The sequence below is a fragment of the Argiope bruennichi genome, chromosome 2 (assembly GCF_947563725.1).
Source record: "Argiope bruennichi chromosome 2, qqArgBrue1.1, whole genome shotgun sequence".
Lineage (NCBI taxonomy): Eukaryota > Metazoa > Arthropoda > Arachnida > Araneae > Araneidae > Argiope > Argiope bruennichi.
This window is the reverse complement of record NC_079152.1, coordinates 16,690,247-16,712,054: the sequence shown is the minus strand read 5'-3', so window position 1 is coordinate 16,712,054 and position 21,808 is coordinate 16,690,247. Positions and strand designations below refer to the sequence as shown.

The 21,808-nt window shown below is 29.7% G+C and overlaps 1 protein-coding gene across 3 annotated transcripts in view; it reads left to right on the top strand.

Moving 5' to 3' along the window:
- Positions 1-21,590, top strand: part of LOC129960004 (lachesin-like) — a 403,008-nt gene extending 381,418 nt beyond the window's left edge. For all 3 annotated transcript variants that reach the window (XM_056072997.1, XM_056072989.1, XM_056073007.1), the window contains 2 exons: positions 18,732-18,827; positions 20,944-21,590. In XM_056072997.1, the coding sequence (XP_055928972.1) occupies positions 18,732-18,827; positions 20,944-21,038 (191 nt within the window). In that variant the 3' untranslated portion in view covers positions 21,039-21,590. The remainder of the gene's footprint in view (positions 1-18,731; positions 18,828-20,943) is intronic.
- Positions 21,591-21,808: the final 218 nt, after the last annotated feature.

The following is a 21,808-nucleotide window of genomic DNA, read 5'->3' as shown; positions in this document are numbered from 1 at the left end:
AAAGGAACATATCTATAATGTGTAAATGTAATTTATTATGGCATTCTGAAAGAAATATGTTAAAGAAATAATTGCAAAGGCTAAGCGATAAATTTGTCTTGAAAAATTCTTTTAAATGATATCTTGGCGAGATTTTATTTCTTTTAAATGAAATCTTATACATATATATATGTGTGTGTGCGTGTTATGAAAACCTTTTATAATTCGGCGAATGGTAGTTTCTATATATTATAAAGATGGCTATACAGTTTTATTTAAAACCATCAATGTCATCGATTTCAATGTGAGCTTCGTTGGTAGTTCGAAGAATGCTAAAACAGTATTCCAAATATTATCCAATATTGCGACTGTCACACTAGACTCAAAATCTGTGATTTTAACTTTTAGCGTGTCAATATCTCTAACTGGCATTTCAAACACTTTCTTCATTAAGCACTTCCACAAGTGATATTGAAGAATAATTCCTATTAGAATTTACTGAGCAAAAGAAGACTTTAAACTTTTTCCTTCGTTTATGTCATTTTGATTACAATTGAATATAGACATTATTTCTGTATTGTTTGAGGTTGAACTAAAAAAATACACTATTTCATATTAAAAAAATCTACAATAATATATTCATTGTTTTTTTGTTTTTTTTTAATATTTTTTGTGTGCAATCAGGAAATTATTTTATGACCACCTTTTAGCACGAGCATAAGCACTCTGATAATAGCTTCCATTTTACTTCACAAATGAATTAAGATATCTGAAAGTTTCAAATATATTATTATGATATTATATTATTCCGCAGGTTATTAAGTTAGAAAAATGATGTTTGCTGTTTGAATAGCTAAATTACACCATTCATCGAATTGATTCTTTAGTGATTAAACTGTTTGCCAAAATATGGTGTGGATGTGTTATTAGGAGTGTCAAATTTCTTATAAATCAACTCTTGACAAACTCCGCTCAAATGTGCTTAATTAAGCATAAATTCAGCTGAAATTTATCAGAAAGTTATCCTTCTTATATTTGTTCTGGCCGTTCTAATTGAATTGGGGTCGAATGCATTGAATGAAATGATGGTGTAGCTGATTGCTCTACTTATTAAAACGTTTGATAGGATTTAGAGTTGTTTACTATGATATTCCTTCACAGAATCTTCCGAATCGAAGTATGCTTAGTTAAGTATCTTTTTCATTAAGTATCATTGAAGGCAGAATTTTGGACATTAATTTAATGAAATTTAATTTTTGTGCGATATCTTGTCTTGCTATTTAAAGAAAATTTAATCAGAATTTGTCATTATTTATAAATTATTTTTAATTTGTAAAATAAGAATAAAATAAAAGAATTCCAGAAAAAAGAGAACTCTTTTCTTTTACTTGTTTTTTAATGTTTACTCAGAGCATTTAATTAATAAAAGAAATATTTTTATTTGATTTCGAAAGTGAATATCTAAGTATTATTAAGTAAGCATCGATATTTTGTGCAATTATTTGGAGAATATTATCATGTATATTATCTGCAAATGAAGCCCATATTCGAATCTTTCTGCTATGAATTGAATAGAATTACATCTAAAATCTACACAATATGATAGACATATATGATGTACACGATGCGAATTATTTTCATTTATCCAGCTGTGTCATTTTTATACAAACATTTATATAAATATCAATATTTAGTAAACATAAATATCGATATTGACTATTGTGAACTATGAACTTTGCTATGACCCCTAGTTAGTCATGTTTTTAATTTTGCATAATCTATGCAATTATTTCTGCTACGTGGGCTCCGAAAAAAAGCATTATTTAGCTATAGGATTTGACAATACTACAGACATGATCACATGATTTCTCATTTAAAATGTAAATAAATTCAATGTTTACTTCGATTTTTTACTGTTAATACTTAAACATGAATTTCAACTATGCTATTAAATATTATGAATCAATAAAAGCAGACAAAATCAGCGGGTGGTTGAATCCAAATCTAATTATTTAGAAGATTCAAATAGAGCTACAGAGCTACCTTTGGAAAACTTTATTCTCAGTTTCATATAAAAAATTAATCTGAAAAATTTGCTTAGAAGATTTTATTTGGGTAATTCATTCTAATTCTGAGTTCTTGTATTCACAGACAGAAAGAGAAATCAATTAACAGAGATGTAATTAGAAAAAAATTGGATTCTGTAAGACATAAAACGTAAAGATTTTGATCAATATTTTAATTTGTATTATTCTTTCTCCTCATATATTCCTCATTCGTACAATTAAGATTATTTCATTTATTTAAAGTTTAATTTATTCTGATATGCATACTAAGTTAAAAGAAATATAACAGAGATTAAAAGAATTTCAAACACCTCAATAACCGCAACAGCGAAAGAAAGAAAAGATTTAACCGAGAGTGCCGAAATATCTCACCGTTTCAAGTATTGTTGTTCTCAAACTCAATAATAGAAGTTTTTCAATGCCAACTGCGGTGTCACCTTAACAGCGGAGAAACCTTTCATGTTTTCCAGGAAACGCTGTTTAGAGGCCTTTTAAGATCCAGACAATAGGTGTTATTGTCACTTCAGGGCTTCTTATTCAGTCGCCGCGATAGGTTAAAAAAGAAATTGTTAAGTTTTATTCTCCCTGGTGGAATTGGGGAAAACAGTGTTTTTATCTCACAGTGATGTGTTGGAAAGGGTGGGCATGATTTCTATTGGCTATTTTAGATTGAATTAATTAATGTGGGGGAAATAAAAATCTCTAAAGAGTGTTTTTGTCACGTTTCTCAATTTAATCAAGAACAAATAATTCAGTAATCATAATAAATAAATAAAATTTCATAAAAAGTGAGCAAAAACAAATATAAAAAAAATCTTTTATTTTTCATTACTTCAGTATCACAAAGATAATTTACATTAAAAATTACAATGGAAGTGAATAATAATTTCAATATTAGGAATTATTCTGCCATAGCATATACATATATACACAATGTTTCTACGTTCATGGAACCAACTTGAATGAGAGGTTGAACATACCAAAAATTGTATTTTTTATATAGAAATGTAGAGTCTAACGAGACGTGTTAAGACATGAACGCAAAAAATGGCATGATGAAAAATTTGTTTATTTTCAAAATGAAAACAAAGTGCTTCTTTGCAGCAATACACTATTCACAATAAATGTTCGTAATTGCGGTCATCAACAATAATGCATTCTTGATAGCGTCGTAGAAGAGATTTGCGAACACTTCGTAAAACGGCAGGCATTTCACGCATGCTTGCACTCTTAATGGATAACCTACACTGAGTCAGAAGGTGTCTTGTAAATGATAAAAGGGCAATTTTGAACATTTATTGTGAATACTGTATTGCTGCAAAGAAACACTCCGGATTGATTTTGTAAATTAATACATTTTTTTCCCATCCATGCCATTTTTTGCGTTCGTACCTTACATATCACTTTAGATCCTATGTTTCATACAAAAAATATATGATTTAATGTTCTCAACCCCACCCCACCCCTCCCAGCTTGTTCTATGATCGTAAAATCGCTCATATATTTCTACAATACTGAATAATATTTTAATAAAATTTGGATATTTCCTTAATTTTCCATTATACAGTCTTGATGTGATGTTGTATGATATTAAAAAAATATTCGCAATATTGCATAATGTTTGCATGATATTGAACAATATTTAATCATTATTTACACATCTATTGTGGTTGTTGTTGTTGTTGTATATGGTTTATTGGCGCAAGAGCCATATTTGGCTATACTACGCACATCTATTGTGGAACCACAGTAGGACAAATATATTTTACAATGTTTTAAGGTATGAAATAAAATTCGCAATAATATATATTACTGTACACAGTCTTCTACTATTATATAATATTCGATAAAATTTCCAAAATATTTTATCATTTCCTTGAGTCCTAATATCTTATGAAATTTTTGTTACGATATATGTAATTATTTTTTTAAAATATTATTATAATTGTACAAGTTTTTGTACAATTGTACAAGTTTTTGAACTATTGTACAAGTTTTTGTACAATTGTACAAGTTTTTGTACAATTGTACAAGTTTTTGAAATATTGTACAAGTTTTTGTACTAATGTACAAGTTTTTGTACAATTGTACAAGTTTTGTACTAGGACAGTTATTTGGAAGAATGTGGGCCTATTCTTGAAAGCTAATAGAAAAAGAATAGTGTTTTATGTCATTTACTAATACTCATAGAAAGTGATTGCATTTCAAAAATATATTTTTTCTGGAATATTTTGGTATGTGAAGCCATCTTATACTGGTATATTAATAAAAACACTTTTTTTAAATCTAATAAAGGCATACATCTAATGAAGATGTGAGATAAAATCGAAGAAATTCTATCTTTTTAAGAATTATTTTTTATTTAAATAACTCCAATTTCATCTTGGAAAAAAGTGCGCAATCATTTGAAAAGATGTGCATTATACTGATTAAAAATTACATTCGTATTAGAAAATTTTACATTGTTTGCAGCATTATTCATGCTAAATCGTATTTGAAATTATAACTACTCATTTCTTTAGCTATATATTGTCATATATAAAATGTGATTTATATTCTGGTTCAAATAAGCTGTTTTTCTAGATCGAAAGCACTTCAGAGAAAAATGCCTACGCTGCAAATTGCAGAGAATGCCACAAATGCGTAAAAAGGGCAAAAGACGGTTGATGGGAGCTGCAGGAATGCTACCACGGAATCGAAACAGAAAGCTCGAATGCTTTGCATTCCTACGTCAACAAACTTCATCGACTCGATACTTTAAGGTCCCAAAAGGGATATCTAGGTACTGCACTTGGCCGACTGTCAATCCACAGCCCTTTCATATGCACTTTTTTCGTCCCCCTTTTCCACTTTTTGAACGTGAGTACAGAAAGCCGGTACCAAAGCACTTTGGAAAAAAAATTCGGATAAGGTATTGGATTTTGGGCGAGATTCGATTTTCGCTTTGTCCTCAAGCCAGGAGTAAGGGAAGGGTGGCTAAATTTCCCCATTTCTCGTAATGTGCACTTTAGTGTCCAGCAAAAGTCGAAGGAAATCGACAGAGATTATAATTTTGTCAGATAGAGGAAAATTCTTTTCATGATCTGATAAATATCGCCAAATCTCAATTTCATCAAAAATGAAAAAGCAAAATGCAAAAAGCAGCAATTTTCCCATATTGATTTCCTAGAATACTATCATAATATGGATGTTTCATGTTTAAATTCGTGCCGGCGTCCTGGCACAGGGGTAGCGTGTCTTCCCCGTGATCTGGGCGTCCCGGGTTCGAGTCCCGGTTTGGGCATGGTTGTTCTTCTGTTGTTCTATCCGTGAGATGTGTGAATGTGCCCTCCAGTAAAAAGGGGTTGTGCAAGCGAATGAGTGATGCGTGAGTGGCAAAGTCGTACTCTTGGCCCTAGTTGGCGCTGCTATAAAAAATAAGAGACGTTCCCCCTCAGGCTTAAATCGCTGTCTTCGTAACAGTGGGCTTGTCAGTGGCAAGTGCCATAAGAAACAAACAAACAATGTTTAAATTCGTAGTATAGTAAAGAAGTATATATTAAATATTTTGAGCTTATTCCCTTTGAATAATTGAGTTCAAAATTTAACATTGAATTAAACTCTCTAAACTAAAATTTACTCATCTAACTTGTTGAGTTGCAACCTTATCGTATTTAAATATACTTGAATATGCAATTCATCAATAATCAAATTTTTGAAGTACGGGATGATCATAAAATAACTTTTTCTCCTTGAAATCGAAGCAATTCATATAGAGACTATGAAAGGCAAAAGGAAACGAACTGTAAATAATAAAGTTTCCGATGGGAGCTGTTAGCAAAGCAAATTCAATAAAAATATAGAAAGTGAATTATGCTAAATTTTACTAAAATTTAAGAAATACAAAATGTGCATATATTTATAAATGGGACATTATTTTTCTAGCAAAAATAAAATAACAGGGTAAGACATTTACTATAGGATCAAACGTATCCGGATTTTTAGGTATACATTTTTTTCGAATTCACCTTAAATTTTCATAACAATAATTAAACGTTTAAACACATGTTTTATAGTGATAATTTGGCGACGGAGACTTTTTGGGAATTATAAATTAATGTCGAAAATCTTTTGTGCCAGTCCATTTCACAGAAAATTGGTCATATTTTGCAACATTCTACAATGGTGATATTTGTTATCCCCAATACTTGCATGTCTTTTCGTACTAATTGCATGCATATTCTAGATCATATAAGCTTTAAAAATACCCAGATTTTTCAGCACCATTTGCTAACATACAGGTTTCTCAATAAGAAATATGGTACATTTATTTCAGACAATATGTCTGCAAGCTTTATATGAAAGTTTAAAGCAAAACCTTTTGAATATTCCAGGAAATATGCATATGCGGAAATATGCGTAGCAGGCAGTATTTAATTGTACATTTGTGGATCGTTTCTTTTGTAAATTATATTAGGCAGCTTATACAGGAAATTCTGTGAAATATCATTATATGTGGAAATACGGCTTTGTAGATAATTGAATTTCAGTTCCTCTTTGAAGTAAATTAATTGACGAGGGTTCTATAATATACTGAAATTTTTAATGCTAAATTTGTCAGATAATTGCTCGTTTTAAGTTTAGAAATAGGATAAGCTATAATCATAGACAAATGACAATTTGGACGATAATAATTAGAAAAATTCCATACCGCTTATACTTTGAATCCGCTTTTATTTCACTATGATCACGCTTTTAACGACAAAGCGCTGAGTTTATTTTTTGGCATGACTGTTGACCTCTAAGTATCCAGATCCCATAGAACATCTGTGAGATAAATTGAAATGTCGAATTCGAGCTGGATCACAATGTTGCTTATTAGTGATACAGTTTAACAGCAAACAAACAAATAAAGCTTACAATTCTGACTAAAAAAGCTTACAATTCCTGTATTCTAAAAATAACTTGGATAGCATTTCTCCTAGAATCGTAGCTGTGATTGCAGTAACTCCAACCGCACTCCAAGACACACCTGAAGTTACTGATTGATTGGACCCCCACGACAGCAACACTGGCGGAAACTAAAGTTGAATCCTAAGGGCCATCACCGGCTAGGGTATAACTCTTACCCTGAAAAGCACATCTCGTCATAGGTAGGAGGTGGCCGACCCCTACTCTTTCTGTACCCAACCGGGTGGCAAGAATCAATCACCATGCCGGAAGCTTCTCACTTTCATCTCTGACGTGCCCCCCCCCAATGGGAGCAGCCACTACAGTAAAATGTACCCACTTCATATCAGTAACTGAGGAATCTGCAGGATAAGCAAACAATATTCTTAATATTAACAGCAATATTCTTAATAATTATGCTTTGTTTAGCGATTTAATTTTTAAATATGCATGATATTTAGTTTATTTACCACCTTTAAAGTGCTTGATATAAATGATCTAATCTTTATTTTAAAAATATCATATCGGTGCTAAAATTCTTCGTCACGTATCTTTCTGCAGACAGAAACTGGTATTCAGTTATTTGTGATGCAAATATTTTTTATATTGAATTGTAATTTCTATATACACTGTCCTATATACCTGAATTAAAAATAAAGAAAGAAAAGTCAAGCTGTATTTCACACATATATAGTTAAAGACTATTTACTACAACTGCTTACATTTCTCCCAATATCTAAACTATTTAATTGGAATTTTAATAAACTGCGGCGCTAGCAGACTGCCAATGTGTTCTGTAAATATAGTGTGATTTGGATGAAAACTCTGCATATTGTGAGCAAAGACACATGAAAGAATTGGGGATATTTTTTTTATTATTATCATCCCGAATATGCATGATATTTTATTGAAAATGTATACCTTTATTTCGCACAGCAAACATAACTACAGATAAAAAACTGCAAGTCAACTATCTATGAAGCTAGATCAAACCAAAACATTTTCTTCCTCAGCAATTGCTAATCCATCCCTTAAATATCTACTTGTAAGGAGATCACATGTATATGAGCTTTTTTTCTCTTTGGAATTAGAACGTTAAGTGCTACTTCATATCTTTCACAATTTTTCATTTGGATATGGCTTGAAATACGGAAATAAATAATTTTTTTAGAAAAAAATATGAAAGAAATATTGTTATAACCGAAAAATGGGATATTACCTATTAAATGAAATAATAAATTATCTAAGGGAATAATAATCTTTAAATTAAAATAAGTATAGGAATAATTATATTTCAGGTAAAACTTATTTCATGTAGTGTATATTAGAATGGTATGAAATATAAGATTCATTTTATTAATAGGTTTTCATGTTCTACTTTGCACTAGGAAGATTAGCATATTTAATTTAATTACTCACCGTTTCACAAATTAAGAAACCTAACTATTTCTATTAATACCTTCGTTGTTTCCTTTTATTATTTTTTTTTCTTTCTTTTTACTTTACTCACAAAAGAAGAAATTAACTTATCCTTCTTAAGTTGCGCTTCTTATAAAGCGCTTTATTTTACTTTCATCCGTTTATGACGAACGAAGTTTACTTTTGCCCAAAGCCTCTATTAAAAGGATCTAACAATTACCGGGATAGAGGACTCTCGTCCTATCTAAAAGGCCCTTTAGCCAAGTCATAATTTGCTGCAGTCAAGGAAGTAAGTGATTTCTGGCCCTATCTGGGTTTCTCATTAATCATCTGGAGACCGTTTTCTCCCCAAATAAATGGAGTTTTCACTACAGTCATAGCTGTGAAGTACTGCAGAATTGTATACATATGGATTGCAAATTTACATGAAAGGAAACATTGCGCTTAATTTAAATTTATAAATATTCAAAACAAGGGTTAAAAAAACAACTGCAAAAAGTCAGTTTGGGTACATATACTGATATAGGTGGAATAGTGTTATTGGAGCTCGATAAAGTTTTGAGTCTTAAAGAAAGAATGTGTATTTGTGTGCGCGCACGAGTGCGTATGTATGTGTGGAATAAACTTTTAAAATTTTAAAACTTCGATTTATTTCTCTATTTATGTATTTTATGTGCAAGAAACGATGATAAAATTGACGTCCATTTACATCGCAATACAAGAGCTGAAGAGAACAACATTTTTCCCTTCAGTGATTTTGCTATGAGATTTTGTTAAGGGTTTCTTTTACACGTGTCTATTTAGATAATAATAATAATAAAAAACCTGTAGATATTTTTTAAAAGAATGTTGTAAGCATTAAGGATTTTATTCCTTCATTCAAAGCGTGAGAAAATGCTGAAAGTAGCAATTTCTTAGAACGCATGTAGAAATAATTAAATAAAAAGTGGGGATTGGATCAAGAAATAAGAGAATATTTTAGAAAGAAGTTAATATGGGTTAATTTAAGATAAAAAATAGAAAAAAAATAGGATTTAAATTAGATTTTAAAATGTAATTACATATTCATATCACTTTTTATAATATTAGGTTAATTTTGGTAATAATCATAACTAATTTTTAAATGAGCTCTCTGATTGAGATAATAGCTTTAGAAATTGTCTTTTCCACAATATAGTTGGCATTCATTCCTATGTAAACTAGGAACAATAACCTGAAAATTAATAAAAGCTTAATCATTTGTTTTTGTAACATAATGCTTAGTTTCTGAATACATTTTATTTTTCCAACAGTCTTAAAAATTCCGTTACCATGGTTTGTGTCTTGGTGCATCACTTACAAACTAGCATTTATCTATTATTAGTAAACAATCTGTGCAAAATTTGAGGAATAATTTAAGCTGGGAATTTATAAACTTTGTAATAAAGATTCCCGAGTTTTTAAGACCATATCTAAGGATAAATTATTATAAGTATATACATGCTTGTGGATTTAATGGAATTTTATAGTCCTGTTTAAGATTACGTTACAGTTTAATTATTTCACCTTTTTATGGTTTTATAACTAACTATACATTTCAGTCATTGAGATCTCTTGTCAAGCTCATAAAATAAGATATTTTACATAATTTTTCAATCCAAAATTTCAAACGAAAAATGTTTGTTTAATTAAAATATTTATTTTGTAATATAAATGGATACCCCTATTGTTAAAATTCTAGTAAAATATTTGCTTACCTCTTTCCGGGAAAAATATATAGACACCGTTTAAAAGCGAAATTATACAATAAGATGAATTGTGTAATTATACTTCAATTCCTTCTATTATAATTATTATAAGAGACTGAAAGGCCGCGGTGGTCTGGTGGTAAGGTCTCGGCTTCGGAACCGAAGGGTTTCAGGTTCGAGACCCGATTCCACCGAAGAACCGTGGTGTACGGGGGTCAGTTGCACGTTAAATCCGTCATGACCAAACGTCCTCCCGCTGGTGTGGAGAGAGGGGTGCCAGCTCAGGGGTCGTCCTTGTCATCTGACCGCGGTTCAAAATTGCGAGGTCCGTCACAAAATAGCCCTAGCGTTGCTTCAAAACGGTACGTTAATATAACTAAACTAAACTAACTATAAAAGAATTAAAACAAGAATAAATAGATAGAAATTCTACTTTTAAAGAACCACTAATTCAGTTGTTGTTGTTTCTTATGTTACTTGCCTCCTGTTTTTATCGTAGCGCCAACTTGGGCCAAGAGTACGACTTGACTACCCACGCATCACTCATTCGCTTGTACAACTCCTTTTAACATGAGGGCACATTCACACATCTCGCAGATAGAACTGGAAGAACAATGATGCCGAAACCGGGACTCGAACCCGGGACGCCCAGATGACGGGGAAGATGCGCTACCCCTATGCAACACTAATTCAGTAAAATGCATGTAGGAAATATTTTGTAAATAAGAGTTTATGACTGGCTTGCACTAAGTAAATAACAGCATGAGTGGTCTCCCTCAAACTTTCTCGCATACTCTCTAATAAACTTGTGATGCCAGAGAACACCATTCATGGCATTGGCGTACAATAGTTACAAAATGTTAAGTTTTGGTGTGATTTTTTTTTAATATATCGTATGATCCTTGGAGAGTACAGAATGATCGAATTTGTGCTTTAGACACGTTTTTCTATACGATTGGAACTAAAATTTGACACAAAACTACATTTGTAATCACAAAATATGATACCAAATTTCTCATATTTAAATTATTAAATTTTAAATAATCATATTTACTTAAGTACAGACCAGTCGACAATCAACCCGTTGTAATATTCAGCTGAAAATCTGACATGTGTCTATAGTACAGATGTTAAATTTGAATACCGATTGTTATCTTTCTTCTCTTTTTGTTTTGTAGTAATCGTTTTAACTACAAACGTGTATTTATATTTGAAAAATCTCAAAATTTGATAAAAATCTGCAAATTGTGTGTAAAGACAGCATATCAAATTTGAACCGTCTAGCTTAAAGAGATTTTGAGTTATTTTTGTCCTAAACATAATGATATTTTTCAAAAATGTGTTTTTCGATCTCAGAGAGTGGAGATTCTTCCTGTGAAGTTCAAATCTCGTCAAAATCTCGAGTTCTAATTTTTTGACAATGAATACACTATGTATACAAGAAAGTAAAAACAATATGTCCTTTATTTAACCCTTTAAAGGGCCATTTTTTTCTAGTCATATTATGTTAAAATATTTTTAGGCTTGAAATTAGAATAAGAAAAAGAATACATTTAGCTTATTAGATAAATTTAATTTGATTCATTAATTAATTTGGTTCATTAATAATGAAGTAACAAATCAAGACACATCATTTTTGTCTGAGATAAAGAACTGAAGCATCTAAGTTTCTGACTTACTAAAAAAATGTGTCAGAACTTATGCCAACCTACATAATTTCATACAAAGATTGATAAATTTGATGGGAAGCATACTTCCCACGGCCCTACATAGGGTTAATGCACTTTACTACTAATTTTAAATTGTTTAACAGTTAATTGTTTCGACCTCTTCGAAGAATGCATATCTAAATTGTGCTGCAAAAATTTAGCGATGACGAGTACACTTATCAAACACAGAGTATGCGTATTATAAATTTATATTCTAATGAAATGACTCTTATTTGTTTTATTTCAATAATCACAATTATTTATTTACATATGCATTTTTGCATATGAACGAAAACGAACATTTAAAATTAATTTATTATTTTTATTTGCTATTTGAGAATGATATTGAACAAAGCATGGTACAACGCATAATAATCTGTAACGGATTGATATGATCGAGGATAGAACCTGGCACCTTGTGGTTCGCAGTCCAGTAACATGACCATGATACAAAAGCAATTGCTCGTGCAGCGTAGCTGTTAACTGGCTTATAAGCTTTCACCACAGACTCTCCCTACAGTGAGTCGGGGTTGAGACGAACGATATGGCTGTTGAGTGGTGATATATTAGCTGTTGATTCTAGCTGAGTAGCGCCAAGCGTTATGGCGAGCGTCTGTGGGTGAGTGGTTGCTGATGCTGCTTCAAGTGAGTCTGACGACTTTGGTTGCGGGTAGACGGCGCCACAACAGCTGTACGAAGGTTGAAAGTTCATCACCAATGTGGATGGATTGGCGATGAGTCTGGGACCTTGTGGTTCGCAGCCCAGTAACATGACCATGGTACAAAAGCAATAGTTCATGCAGCGTAGCTGTGAACTGGCTTATAAGATTTCACCACAAATCTTTTATTTGTTCCTTTGATTTCAAATTGTTCTCAAGATATTTTAAACATCTTGAAATTTATGAATATGTTTAAATTTTAATTAAAATTGCAATTCAAACTGCAAATTGTCACTACTTATTATTCCTGATGAATAAATTCGTTCATAACGTAAAATGTTGTACTTTTTCCATGAGGAGTATACTTGTCAAAACAGTTAACTGGTTCAGGTATGAGGTATGTTACATCATAATAATATCTTCAATTAATATTCGTATTATTCGTTTTGTTATATTAATTATTTATATTATTATTATATTGTTATTATCTATATTGTTATATTAATTATTAATAATTATTTATTTTATTTTGTTATATTATTAATATTATTATTTAATTATCCTTATTTATTATTATATAAATATTAATAGTTAATATATATTAACTATTTATATCCATTAGCTATCATTGCTTAACAATAGAGCTTGACGTAAAAATTCTATTTAAAGTAGTTAATTTTACCATCCATCCCTTAAAAATTGAATTGATTAATAAAGTTGTATACTTCTTTGCCTAAGGGTCATTCCTGAAGGAAAAAAAATATAAATAAAGTAAGAATATTTAATCAAACCTTCCTTACAGAAATTCAATTTTGCTTAAAATTAAAATCCGCTCCTCGCTCCCCAACCATTTCTTAGCCAGTAATTCATTTCCTGAAATCGCATGCACTCGTCTTTCTCTGCATCCGCAAATCAAGATAATAGAAAACAAACGATGAAAAATGAATTCGAAATCATCGAAAAGAAACATCGGTGGAATTCACGCCAGATTGAATTCCTCCCAAACTCAAGCAAACAAGGCAAGTTTTCCCCCCAAAGACATCATGAACGAAAGACGAGTCGAGGGCTCCGAAAAACCGAACGAACCTCTTTTGCAAATTTTCGAGGAAACCGCATCCCCAGTACGTGTGTCAACAGAGCGTAAATTAGAAGTTACTCTACGTGCAGGATTGCTTCCAGTATCTCTTAATCATTCACTCGAAAACTGCAATCCGCCCTAATTGCCTGCTAATTACCCACTTACTCGAGACCCCCGTAACACGCATTAAGCCTTAGGCCATCCGCCTTCCTACTGATGAGATGGTTATTGACGCCTCGGCCTTCCATAGGCTTAAACGAGTTAGAGTTTATTTTTCTTTTATTTAAAGCCCACCTCTGCCATTCTTATTATATGAACACCCGTAAGCCTTGATCTCATTTGCGGGGATGGGTTCTGGTTAATAAACAATTTTCCTGTTCTATGTCGAAAAGAAGTTATTGCGAGACACTGGTTTAATTGGAAAACTAGCCCGGCTGCAGAAGGGGTGGTGCAGGGAATTGGCGGTTGATTCTTCGGCAGCTAGCGGATAGTTAGGGAAACTTATTTGGATTTGCTTTTAAAGAGATGCTAACAATATTAGGACACTAGGTGTGCAGTCTTCTTTCAATTAGAAGATGGCAGTTGCGGCGCGCACCGAAGAAAATAAAGAACGAACTGTGGTGACCGACGTTGGTACCGCAAGAGAATTCTATAGAATGGGATAAATAATTAGGAATCAGAAATTCTTTATTGGATTATTCTTTCTTATGTTGAGAAGTTTTCTAAGACATCGTAAATTGCTCATTAATTGAATTCGTTTAAAAATTTCAGCTGTATGGAAGATGGAAACATGCATTAAGCCTTTTATTGGGAAATGTTTGTGGGAAAATGTGCTGGGCTGGTTTGATTTGAAATTTTATTGATGAAAATATTTAAAAGGTAAATTAGGTTTTTAAACTCCAAATATTCATGCAAAATATCCAGGGAATAAATAAATGAGTGTAAGTCATCTTGCTTACCCGAATGTCGAAAGAATTTCGACCACGTGACAAAATCAACTTTTACAAATTGATACTTGATATAATTAAAGATTTTCCTTTCCTGGTGAATACTCAGTCATGTGCCTCGATATATTGTAATATCCTCTGCTTCAGGAAAATAAACAGTTATATAAAATTTATATAATGTTTTCAATCAATCCGACCAATAATAAATTAATAAATTTGGTTAAAAAAATTAATAAAAAATTGAAGTTTTATAGAATATTAAAGAAAATTGTCAGTCCGCGTACGATAATTATAGTAATTTCGGAAGAAATCAATTTTTTAATGTAATCACCTACTTTAAGGCGAAATTACATAAAAATTCTAGCATCCATTAACTTTGGACTGGTCTCAAAGGCGACAAATAGAAAATAAACTCACAAGATCAAAAATTCCAATATTTTCAATGAGACGATCAGCGAAACATAAAACCATCAAAATATTGTCGGCAGAAGAATTAAAGCTTCAAAGTCTTAAGGTTCAAATTCCTTGGCATTTGTAATACTTTCAGTGAGCTTATTTTCTATTTGTCACCTTTAAGACCAGCCTGTTCGCTAGAGTTAATAGTTGCTAGAATTTTTATATAATTTGGCCTTAAAGTAGGATCCAACATTAAAAAGTCACAATTTCTTCATAGTTTATTTTTTTTTCTTTTTTATTTCATATTCTTAATGTTTGGACATGCTTCTTTATAAAACTGTTAAAATTTTTCTTATAAGTTTGAGAAGTGTCATCGATTTTTATATTTATATTTACATACCTTTTAATACCATTTTGCATCTTTACATGTTACTTTTTGAAATATAGAATACGGTAGAATTTTTCTTACAAAAAGTCTCATAAATAAAAATCTAATGCATGATTTTAATTCAGATTTGGTGTAATATTTTCTCAACATGTTTTGCAGTTCCTAAAGTTTAAAGAATTATAATTATTTTATAATTTCTTTAGTGTTAAGAACTAAACTTTAAACTTTAACTTTCACTTTAAAATATTTTAAAGTTCTTAATTCTTAGTCGAACCCGAGTATTTTAAGAATGGATAGAAATAGGGCTTATTTTTATTTTTTTTTACTTCAAGAACTAGATAATGTATTTATTAAGCTATCTGTAAAATTTTAAAAATATCATTTGATAAAACTCTAAATTAGAAGATTCTTGCTTTGAATCCTTTTTTTTAATCCAAATAAGGCACTTTGTCACTGAAATGGTATATTTTGGTTTCATACATGTTTTTTTAATCATTTTTACGCAAATATTCCAAAAACATAACTATTTCCAAACTTTCTCATAAAATTCATCCCGACTGCAATTATATACGTCATTGGTTTCTTTAGAAAAATTGTTTTTTAAAGTTCAAATATTTATAAATATATAATTCAAACTATTTTAAAAGACTTCTGCTGTTTTGTTATCTTTAGTATTAATTTATCTTATTTTCCATTATTAGTAGTAAAATTAGTAAACTTCTAATTTAATAATTACTAATTAATTTTAATTAACTTCTACTGAATTTAGAGGTTATACCAAAATTAATAAAAAAAAACATGGATACAATTATCTATTTCGAAACTTTTAACAATGTAACCCAGTTTCCAACTAAAAACAACATAAAATTTTGCATTTTTCTTGATAGTAATAGTATCAAAAATTTGAATAATTTATATAAAATTTGAATATAAATATAAAATGCTATAAATATAATTAAATATAAGGTATTGGTCCGCATACATATGAACTATAACATAAACATAAAAGCACCAACATTTTATTCTGATGAAGGATTAAAATTTCAAAATCTTAATGCTCATATCTTATCAATTGTAATTAGGGATTGCAATACCGGTATACCGGGATACCGAATACCGGTATTTTGAGCCATTTGTACAATTTTGTAATACCGGTATTCACAAGTTTAAATACCGGTTTTTCGGTATTTACTAGAAATTTTTAAAATGGTCTCCACTATATGTTCAGGGATCGCGAACATAGCAAAATAGTATACATTTTTGTTGTTATGTCTCCGTAACAGGCGAAATTAATTAGTTGATTAATTGCTTAAATCTAAATTAGCGAAACATGGCTTATCCCTGAAAGAAAATAATTTATCCATAACGACTGATGGAGCAACAATTATGAAAAAAGTTAGAAAGTTGATTGGTGCAAATCAGCAGTTGTGCTATGCACATGGATTCAATTAGGAGTAATAGATGTATTATAAAAAAAAAATAAAGAACAGAAGAATCCAAATACTGTGGATATAGAAACTTACGATTCCAACTTTGAAGAGAGTAAAAGTGAGAGTGATATTGACAATGAAGATAATGACAATGTAATTGTTGAATAAGATATTGCTAATGAGGATGAAATATTAACCTATTAAGAATTGCTTCCTATAATTTATAAAGTTCGAAAAATTGTTAAGATATTTAAACCTTCCCCTATAAAAAGGATATATTACTAAAATATATACTAACTGAAAATAAAACAGAATATATGTTAATATTAGATTCTAAAACACGTTGGAACAGTTTACTCCTAATGATGGAACGATTTTTGAAACTGAGAAATCCAATCCAAAAAGCAATAATCGACTTAAATCTGTAAATTATTTTTTCAGATAGTGAATTCGACTTAATATCCAGAACTATATCAGCTCTACTTCCAATAAAACTGACTATTGAGGCATTATGTCGGAGAGATTCTAATAACAGCTAATGCAACAATAAATTTCATGTTGTAGTCACTGAAAGAACAGCACACATCACTATCTAAAGAATTATATATTACATTGAAAAATCGCACAGAAGAAAGTCATACCGAAATAGAAAATGTCTTTTGGTATTTACATAATTATAATGATTTTAAAAATGAAAATGAAAAAGAAGAAAAGAAAATAACCAGTTCAAATCTGATTAAGTTTAGAGTAAATTTTCTTACAATTTTTTACCCACAAACCTATCCACATTCAGAAGAATTCGGTTCAATTATCCAAGATTATGATGTCACTACTGTCGATAGTGAAAAGGAATTGTCTCTTGAACAAAAATTAGAATTAGCGATAAATAAAAAAAATTCAACGAACCAAAATACAATACAGAAATCAGCTATATCCAAAACCATCCGACGAGAAATCGATTTATTTGAAGATGAGGGATTTAGAGGTAAATACTTTAAAAAAATATATCGCGCATTGCTAACAGTACCACCAACTAGCGTAGATGACGAACGAGCGTTTTCGACAGCTGGTCATTTTTACACAAAATTACTTTTCTGGCTTAATGACAGTATAATTGATACATTATGTTTTTTTAAGATCCCATTTCAAAAATTTGTAATAGTACCACAGACTAAATAGTGATATTTACACTTTTTTTTGTGATTTAAATAAATTAGATGTTCCTTTACTTTTTTGTGATTATATACTGTTATAATTTATAAGTTACAAATTATTTTTTGGGATATTTACACTCTCTAACAAAACTGGCAAATAAAACAATGAAACACCTGTGTTTTCTTTCCTTTTCTAAAATTTCTAATACCGGTATTAAAACCGGTATCCCGGTATTAAGATTTAGAAAATACCGAATACCGGTATTGAAATTTTTTTCCGGTATTGCAATCCCAATTTGTAATGCTTTCAGTATTTTGTTCATCAAAAAATGAGAGAAAATATATTAAGGTTAAACTATAAATGTAAATTTGAAATAATATAATTATAACTGAAAATAAAATATGGTCCACAGATATGTTGTCTATAATAGAAAAATATAACCCAATAAAATCTTTACTTGAAAAAGGATTAAAATGTAAAAATCTTAATGTCCAAATTTTGTCAATTGCAATAGTTTCAGTATTTTGTGTATACATAAGTAAGAAAGAAATATACTAAAGTTAAATTATAAATATAAATTTGAAAAGACATAAATATAACTAAATATAAAGTATCGGTCCATATCCATATGGACGAAAACAAAAACATAAAGCCAACAACATTTTGACCTGATGAAGGATTAAATTGTCAAAATCTTAACATTCATATCTTAACCTTGGCTTTATTGCAATACTTTCAATATTTTGTATATAAAAAGGTAAGAAATAAATATGTTAAATTTAAATATTGCATAATAAAATGTCGGGGATATTTATGGTTTTCTGACATCTTTTTTTCTCTTTTTTTCAGACGGCAAATACCGCGCATCTGAAGAGGCGGCCGCCGCTCACGAGGATCACTCGCAGACCTCCAATAGGAAAAGGAATCGATCTGGCTCCGAAAAAGGCAAGATATCCAATTCGATTTCTCGGATGGGGATTTGGGTACACTTTAAAGATGCCTTTGTAAATCGCGCCCATTTTCGGGTAGAGTAATCGATGATTGGTCGAAGACTTCCTTACTCTCTGCTTCATTTTAAAATTCTGCTCTATCATAGATCAACAGATTTGAAATTTTAGAAAGTTATTTGTCATCATGATAGAAGAAAATCGCGTTATAATTAACTTAATTTTACGATACAAAATAATATCATCCTTGTGAAGGTAGATAATTGTAATATTTTCATTATATATATACAGTATACTTAATTACGCTTAATTTATTAATATTGTCGTCTTGTTTATTAACTTTGATTCAGACCAAAAACGTCTTGCAATATAATAAAATAATTAACACAATATAAATGGTTGACATTCTTATTAAATAAACTATTATTTGACATCATTTTTATTTATAATTTTATTTGCAGCAGATAATGCTATTATGTTGCGTATACAGCATATCAACAAAGACATTTTAAGCATATTTTGAAAAAGCGGAAAAAATTGTGCTATTTATTTGGGAACTTGAATGTTATATTCAGCGTGACTTTTATTAAATATTTAATCAATGAAACCATATGACAGCGGATGCATCGTATAAATCTGAGTTATATCTTTCGTTAAATAAAATATGTCCTCTAGTATTTACAGCAAATGATGCTACGATTTTGCTTGTGCGACGTATCAGTCGAAATATTTAGGCAGACAAAAACATTTTAAGCGAGTTTTGAAAAAAGGGCAAAAAAATATAGTATTTATTTTAAAACTTGAATGTTATATTCATCTTGGCTTCTATTTAATATTTAATCAATGAATCCATATAACAGAAGATACGTTTTATAAATCTGAGTTATATCTTTCATTAAATAAAATATTTCTTCAAATGAATAATGATAAATTGATTTTTTTATTTGCATATTTTCTATTAAATGATACTTAGATGACAGTGAACCAGAGTATGTAATAGGCATGCTTTCTAATGCATGTTAAATTTGAATGATGAGTTTTAGAGCTGAGACAAATAACGATTATGTAAAATAAATAAATTGATTTTTTTTTTTTTTTGTATAAGTTTGAATTTTCTAGAACAATTATTGATTTTTATACTGTGAAGTAATACATAAGAAAAATTGTTAAAGAATATTGGTGTAAAAAATACAGTTAAAATTATTTAAGGACATAAATAAGATGCATATTTTATAAAAAAAAATAAAACATATTTGCTTTCAGAAATTGCTATGGATTACTTCTAAAGAAAGTAGTAGCAAACGTAATTAATTTTATGTATCTTACGTTGCATTACAGATGGTGTAAAGTAACAAGTTTTATTCTAAGGAAACACTATATATTCATTATAATCCTTTTGATCAAATTTTGAGACCCACGCACTTTGATGAAAAAATTTCTAATGAAATAAAAAAAAAATGAAATCTGCGACTGAAGTATATTTGTAATATATATATATATATATATATGATGTAAAATACTCTCTTACTAAGGAATAGATAAAAACTTAACAAAAAACAATATGCCAGAAGAAAAATGATTATACACATTCCTTGCTTTTCTTCTTCTAAACATTATGCTTTTTAGAATATATTCAAATAACAATATTTTTTCTAGATATAAAAGCTGTTCACTTATTCTAAAATATACTTTTTTCATATTTTTATATTTTATTTGTGTATATTATAAGACCTGTACAAGATGACTGAAATAAATGTCAATCAATATTTATAAAATTTAAAAATATATAAAAAAAAACTTGTATAAGTCTTGTTACAAATCAATAAAATTTATTAGTAGAAGTTATATGTTTAAATATATGATACAAAGTACAGAGAAGAAACACTCAAAAGTGGTGAAAAAATTTTACATGTTAAACAGCTTGAGATAAAAGACGAAGGCAATTACAAAACATTCATGTACGATTTGTAAGTAGAAAAATCCAATTTAATCAGTAGGTTTGTCCCAAATATTGCTGGGAATTAATTTTGTAATCATATTTCCTTACACAATTGTACACAATTTTCGTACACAATAGTACCACAATAACAAAATGCAATTGTTTCCTTTTGCAGTATCTGAAAAGAGTGCCAGTGGCGGCTTCAAGACTAAGGACATTTTTCAGGTTTTAATCCTAGTTTTGGCCGTGCTTCTCACAATATCAACATAACGGACAATAGAAGGAAAAACATTCGATCATCCGTAAAAGGCTTGATTGCTGATTGGAAGTTAAAAGCAACCAACCGGCCAAAACGGATAATGTTTTTTGACCGCTTGTTGTGTTTGTATTGATTTCAAGAGAAAGGTTAATTCTGTCTTGTATTTTTATTCCGTTTTAAAGAACGTTTTATGTCATTTTTATATCAAAGTAATAAATATTAAACGCCGAGGTATTCAACGCTTGAGATTTATTTTTTGGATCGTTGAAGATGAATGTAAAAAAATAAAGAAAAGATTATGCATTATTAAATTGCCCGAATTTATAAATAAAATGTATATTTTACTACAACAATATAAATTGTATGATAAGGTATTAAAAATGCTGTTAAGCGTTGAATTATAATAAAATATATTCTGGATATTCATAATATTAAAAAAAAACATTGTTGAGACTCATCATTGTGATAAATTTGATTCATCCTTAAAAACATTGCTAATTTTTGCAAAAAATGTGTTTATAGAAGGCTTTTAATAACAACTTAAATTTTTTATTTTAGTTCAATTAAATTTAGCATACACATTCATATCAAAAATATTATTAAATCAGAAATAAAATATTTTCCACTTTAAATTAAAGCTTTTGCTGATAATTCCGTTGAGTAAAAAAATACCTATTTTAAAGATATGTGTAAAAATACAAACAGATATTGTGTAACACCATAAAAAAGCAGATACTTTGTTAATTTGATGCAATTTTAAGAGTAAGTTTAATTTGATTTC